We start from the raw sequence: 7128 nt of genomic DNA on the forward strand, positions 1-7128 counted from the left end.
TAGAAGGGCCTCTTTAGTGGATATTTTGGTCAATCTGACGACTGCATGACGTGGTGTCTTCCTATTTGCATTGAATCTCCCCGGGGTCCGTTGAGCTTCTTGTACCTGTATAAAACCGCATGATTTTCAATCCAGTAACTCCACTTGCAGGCACTTATGCCGAGGAAAAATTGTGGATGTGTGGATTAAACTACAAAGGTGTTATGAACTCTCAGCATTATTAATAATAGAATAAAGAACAGCATTGGGAATTCATCTTAAAAAACAAAATTAAACTTAATTAAAAAATTTATACTTTGTATTTTACTAAATTTAGGTTATAATTATAACCACAAGCTAAGTATTACATAAAACAAAAAAAATCAAAAAAACTTTTGGCATTAATAGTACGATCATAAAGAAGGCCATTTTTATAAAACCAACCAAGAGTTTCATCAATTTTTCAAAAGGGCTTTTCTTAATCCTTTGATATTCAGATCATTTTCTTTTGAAGTACTTCATGTGTCATCATTCTCACTGACCATCTTATTGTCAATGTCAACTTGTCCATCGTTGTCAACATCACTTCATGAACTTGACGAAATCCTGACCTTTTGCAAAAATTACAATTTCTTCTAATTAAGCTCTTTGAAATAATGGTAGATTCACATTCAGTTGTAAGAAATAACACAGAGAGATCCCATGTACCCTTTGGTTCCCCCATGGTAACATCTTACAAAACTATAGTACAATATCACCCCAAGATATTGACAACAAAACAATTCTCCAGTCTTATTCAGATTTCCCCAGTTTTACCTATACTCATTTGTGTGTGTCTGTTTTTAGTTCTATGCAATTTTATCATGTGTAGAATTCATGTATCTGCTGCCAAGATACAGAACTATTTCAACACCACAGGATCCCTCATGTTGTCTCTCTATAACCACACCCACCTACCCCTCTCACCTTCCTGTCCCTAACATCTGGCAAACACTAATCTGTTCATTTTCTAATGTTGTCATTTCAAGAATGCTATACAAATGGAATCATACTGTATGTAACCTTTTGGGATTGGCTTTTGTCTCTCAGCATAATTCCCTTGATATTCATCCAAATGGTTGTGTGTATCAATAGTTTTTTCCTTTTTATTGCTGAGTAATATTCCATGGTATGGATGCACCAATTCATTTACCTGTCGAAGGACATCCAATTTTTCACTATTAAGCCGCTATGAACATTTGTATACAGGTTTCTGTGTGAACATAAAGTCTTCATTTCTCTGGGATAAACGTCTAAGAGTTCAGTTGCTGCGTCACATGGTAATTGCATGTTCAGCTTTATAAGAAACTGCCAAACTGTTTTCCAGAGTGGCTATCCCATTTTATATTCCCATCAGCAACGTATGAGTGATCCAGTAAAACCTACAATTTTACTTTGAGACCTATATGCGTTTTGTTTGCAGTGCATTGCTAAGTATGAACCACAAAGACACTAACACCCTGGCTTTGAATATACACAAATGCTAAGTGGAGAGACATGTCAAAAGAGGAACTCATTTTATTAGAAGTCAATTCATCCATGGATTTTTTTCTCGATTTTTGACAACATGATATATAATTTTTGTAAGTGCAGAAATCTGGGTAACAAATACTCAGAAGGGGAAAGGTATTTTAACATAATGGATCTTACCATACATACTGATATGTAATTTGCTTTTTTCACTTTAACAAATGTCTTAGACATTTTGCCACATCTTTAGATTTTTAAATGGTTACGTGGTATTCTAGAGTATGAGTACACAATTTGACTATTTCTCTATTAACAGATATTGACATGTTGTTCCTAATTTTTTGCTATCACAAATACTATAATGAATAGCCTTATACACACTTATATATACAACTTTGTGCATACAGGTACATCTTTCTGAGGGATAGGTCTTAGAAAGAGAAGTTTTGCCTAAATGGAATGCATATTTTATATTTTGATAAATACTTACAAACTACTTGCCAAAAAGTCTTCACCAATTTATATTATCTCTAAGTAGGAGTGGCCATTTCCCTGTATCTTCACTAACATTCAAATCATCAAACTTTAAATATATGCTAATGTGTTAGGGGACCATTAACTCATCATTTTAATTTGCACTTCCCTCAGTAATAGTGAAGTGAGACATCACTTTCATATATTTATGTTTAGTGATCAAATGTATTTCTTCTTCTGGAAATTGCTCATTTTGCTACCAGGCATGCTTTATATATTTATAGTGATACAATATAGTGCCATTCTATATACTTGTTGCTATTATTTCAGTTTAAATACATTTTTCAAAGCTCCTTCCAAGTATATAGTTCAGTATCCTGTGACAGGAGTTTCACAAATTGTACTCAAATCCTTGCTCTTATTAAAAGTTAACAAAATGTGATAGTTACTTACCCAGGTCACCAAAATGAGCAGCCTCCATGTGGCTTGGCTGTTTCTTAAGTGTTGCCGTTCTGCTACTTGAAAAGGAGTCCATATTGGCAGAAATGGCATTGATTGCAACATGACTTGGTCCTGCAGCCTCCAGCAAGGCATGATTTTTAGTGTTCTTTTGTGGGGAATGTACAGATATCGAAGCTGTAATTTTTCAAAAAATTGTTAAGAATTAAACACAATTTGATAGCATGAAACTCTCGTAAGAGATATTGAGCACCAATATCCTGCTCAAAAGCCTATAGTGGCTCCCTGTATTCTGTCTCAACTCTCTTTTCTGGTCTTCACAGCCCTCTATAACCTCATCTCAATCTTTCTGAAAAATTTTCTCTGTACTTATCTGATGGTCCCTCTCCCCAATATATACTCAAAGAAATAAGAAGCTGTCTTGGTAGGGAAAAAAGAGAAAGAATCTCCTCTTTCATTCAAATCCTTCTTATTCTTTACCTTTTATACAGGGCAAGTCTCATTTCATGAAGTCTCTCCTAAACTTCAGAAATCATTTGCTGATTTCAAATTCCTCTGAATTCCCTGTAATACTTCACTTAATTTGACTAATTCAACGTATTAAGAGCCTACTATGTTAAAACTAGTCAATAATAACTACCAATGGAGTACCTACTATTAATATATACCATGCACTATATTAGTTTCTCTGTGCACTTTTTTTTTTTTGGACATTATTTAGTTCTCATAACAATCCTGAAAGACCGTATTTTCCTCATTTTAGAGATGAGGACACAAGTGAAAAAAAGTTAAATGCTTTGCCCTAGGTCAATGAGCTAGTAAAGACCCATTTCAACAAGAAGGGTTTCAACCTAGGTCTACTAGGCTCTAAAAAATCACTTTCTTACCTTTGGTTAAAAACTCAGACCCTAGAATTACTATGTGTACAAGATAAAATATGGAAGTGAAAGACTCAAAAGCACCTCACACCCAACATACCAAAATTGAATATATTTCCCACTTTGATTCTATTGATCAAGCCAGAAAGTAGGTATAAACCTTAAATATTTCTCTCCCTCATACCTCAGATTTAGTCAATAAGGTTCTATTCATTTCGCCTCCTAATTTTTATTTTCAAATCCATCCAGATCTCTTTATTTCCATCACTAGCAATCTAGCCTAAGCCATCTATGGAATTACTTGATTAATGATCCTCTCCTCTACCAATGTGTGAGTTCAATTAGGGCAGGATCCAAGTATTTTTTGGTCACTGTTATAGTCAGAGTTTTGTCTAATGGCTAGAACAGAAGAGGTATTCCATACATGACAGCTATTATTATTTTGATTTATTTGCTACTGTTGTGTGTTTAAGGTTGTCTTTCTAACCAGACTGCAAACTTCTTGAGGGCGTACTTCTATACTGCTGCTGTACTATCCTAAGGTTAAGTCAACAAATGGTAAGCACAGATTATGTACTGTCATAAATAGAGTATAAGTGTGGAATTTTTCAGCCTGGTAGTGATTTAGAAATTAGGCCTATCCCATCATTCTGTAAATGAAGAATCTGAAGAAAGTTAAATGACTTCTCAAGGTCATACTATTAGTGGCAAAGTTTAAAGTGGAAGACTGCTGTTCTGACTACCTAAAACATCAGATTTCCTTCCTTCTTCCACAATCAGATCTAGTCTTCATAGGCTTCTGCTTGCCAAGGGCTTTAAGCCTTTATCAATGCCAAGGCAGTTTCAACTAATGTGAAATCCAACTGGCTTTAAGTTATCAGAAGTAAGAAGACAACAGGCTATAAATTACCTACTTTTCCCCTAGTTTTACAAATCTCATAAATTGTTGTCTCCCTCTAGCAAATTGAGCATACACAATCAATACTCAATGCTAGCAATATAACATACATACATTGGAAATAAAAATCTAAATAAGTGGCAATCTATAGATTTTATATAAATACTTATGAAATGATTATGGAAATAATTTCCGTTATGATTTTCCCATTCCAATCTCTGTACACTGGATGTAATGAAATCGGTCAAAAATTCAGCAGAAATTACAATCTAAGAAAAGCATGTTCTAACCTATAAGTAAGGACAATGTATTGATCCTAACAAAGCACTCTAAATAACTTGTAAATTAAGGTTATTTGTTCAAAGTAACAAAGAAACGAAAATCGTAATCACCCATACTTCTGGATAAAGGACAGAAAACCAAGCCTTGTAAGTGGCAGTGCTTCGCCGCAGCTGACAGGCTGCTCAGGTGAGTATTCTTCATTGTCTGCTTTATTAAACAGAGTCAAATAATTGCTTTTAGGGAACAATCCAATGTGTGATTAATAAGGGCACTGGTTCACTGTAATCGCTGGGACAGCCAACTCACGCTAGGCTCAGTGAAAGCCTATCATGTGCTAGGTATTAAAGGATACACAGGTTAAAGAGAGAAGTCACAATAAAAAATAATTACAAAATAAGGCAGAAATGATTAATACCAAAAGAAGAGAGATGATAACAGGGTTAAAGAGCTTGTAAATGCAAAGCACATCACTTTTATTTTATATTTTTATTTATTTTTTTTGAGACAGAGTCTCACTCTGTTGCCCAGGCAAGTGCTGTGGCATCAGCCTAGCTCACAGCAACCTCAAACTCCTGGGCTCGAGCGATCCTCCTGCCTCAGTCTCCTGAGTAGCTGGGACAACAGGTGCATGCCGCCACACTCGGCTAATTTAATTTTTTCTATTTTTAGCAGAGGAGGGGTCTCGTTGTTGCTCAGGCTGGTCTCTGACTTCTGACTTCAAGCTATCCTCCTGCCTCTCAGAGTGCTAGATTTCAGGCGTGAGCCACCGTGCCCCACCTCACATCACTTTTTAATACAGTAGAATGCCACTGAACTCACCTTTAATGGACTTGACATCTGAGGTCTTCTCTTGTTCTTTGCCTTTCACTAGAAGATAAAGAGAGTATCACGACCAAATTTTGCAGTCAAAGAGATCCATTCTATATTTTATAAAAATTAGACAAGCTTTTTTTTTTTTGGAGATAAGGTCTGGCGCTGTCACCCAGGCTAGAGTACAGTGGCATTATCATAGCTCACTGTAGCCTCCAACTCCTGGGTTCAAGTGAAGCGAACCTCTCGTCTCAGCCTCCTGAGTAGCTAGGACTACAGGCCTATGCCACCATGCCTGGCTAATTTTTTAATTTTTTGAAGAGATGAAGTCTTGCTATGTTGCCCAGGTTGGTCTCGAACTCTTGGCCTCAAGTGATCCTTCCATCTTGGTCTCCCAAAGTTCTGGATTACAGGCATGAGCCATCAGCGGCCAGACAAGCTTTATTCTAACTGATTCAAAGTTCTAGAACAAGACAGACTAACTGCCTTGGAGGGGGACAGAGCAGGGCAGTTGTCAGGGAAGGTTTCTCTTAGGTAGTGACCTTTGCACAGCATCCAGTCAAAAATGTTGAGTGGACATGGAGAGACAATGTGGTCACAAAACCTGGGTTCAAATTCTGGCTCTGCCACTTATAAGCCATGTGATCTGGGACAAGTTACCTTAGGTCAATAATAAAAACTACTTTAGAGGGTTGCTAAAGATAAAATAAATACTTCTAAAGGGCTTAGAAGAGTAACTAGTGCAGTAAATTTAGGATAAATTTAGGATAAACGTGAACCAATATTATTACCATGTGCGACCCACTGTATTGGCTACTGGAAGCATAGTGAAGAAAGTTCTTAGGCTGTGTATCATATCTTACTTCTTACTCTTCCCATAGCCTCAAATACAAATACTCTAAACTCACAAACATTCTACACTTCTAACACTCGAGGTTTAACAACTTGTCTCTAAAACAAACATACAATGGCTCCTTTATCATATAAAACAGTGAAAATCCTACTTCAGATAAGCTAACAATATAACACCCAAGAAAGGAAGCTATTATATCCAGAAAATCCCAAGGATTCAACCAAGAGACTCCTGGAATTGATAAATGAATTCACTAAAGTCTCAGGATACAAAATTAATACAGACAAATCAGTGGCATTCATACACACCAGTAATAGTCAAGCCAAAAATCAATTAAAGATGCAACACCTTTCACAATAGCATCAAAGAAGATTAAATATTTAGGAATATATTTAACGAAGGAGGTGAGAGACATATATAGGGAGAACTACGAAACACTAAGAAAAGAAGTTGTAGAAGATCTAAACAGATGGAAATCCCTACCATGCTCATATACTGGTAGAATCAATATTGTTAAAATGCCCATACTACCTAAAGTGATCTACAGAATTAATGCAATCCCTATCAAAATACTACAATCATTCTTTACAGATTTAGAAAAAATAATTCTATGCTTCGTCTGGAACCAGAGAAGACTTCATATAGCCAAAGCAATCTCAAGCAAAAAGAACAAATTGGGAGGCGTCAGTCTGCCAGACTTCAAACTTTACTACAAGGCTAGAGTAACCAAAACAGCATGGTACTGGCACAAGAGCAGAGATATAGACCTTTAGAATAGGACAGAGATCCCAGATATAAAACCATCCTCATATTGTCATCTAATCTTCAACAAAGCAGACAAAAATATACACTGGGGAAAAGAATCTCTATTCAATAAGTGGTGCTGGCAAAACTGGATATCCACATGCAGAAGATTGAAACTAGATCCCCACCTCTCACCTCTCACAAAAACCAACTTGTGATGGATAACAGACTTAAACCTAAGG

At 36.2% G+C, this 7128-nt stretch overlaps 1 protein-coding gene across 1 annotated transcript in view; it reads right to left on the bottom strand.

The window, feature by feature from the left end:
• AKAP10 (A kinase (PRKA) anchor protein 10) overlaps positions 1-7128 on the bottom strand; it is a 78291-nt gene that overhangs the window by 64347 nt on the left and 6816 nt on the right. Inside the window, exons 2-3 of the mRNA XM_012651447.1 lie at positions 5299-5346; positions 2416-2598 (exon numbers count right to left, since the gene is read on the bottom strand). Of these exons, the coding sequence (XP_012506901.1) occupies positions 2416-2598; positions 5299-5346 (231 nt within the window). The remainder of the gene's footprint in view (positions 1-2415; positions 2599-5298; positions 5347-7128) is intronic.

The sequence above is a fragment of the Propithecus coquereli genome, unplaced genomic scaffold (assembly GCF_000956105.1).
Source record: "Propithecus coquereli isolate 6110/MARCELLA unplaced genomic scaffold, Pcoq_1.0 Scaffold355, whole genome shotgun sequence".
NCBI lineage: Eukaryota > Metazoa > Chordata > Mammalia > Primates > Indriidae > Propithecus > Propithecus coquereli.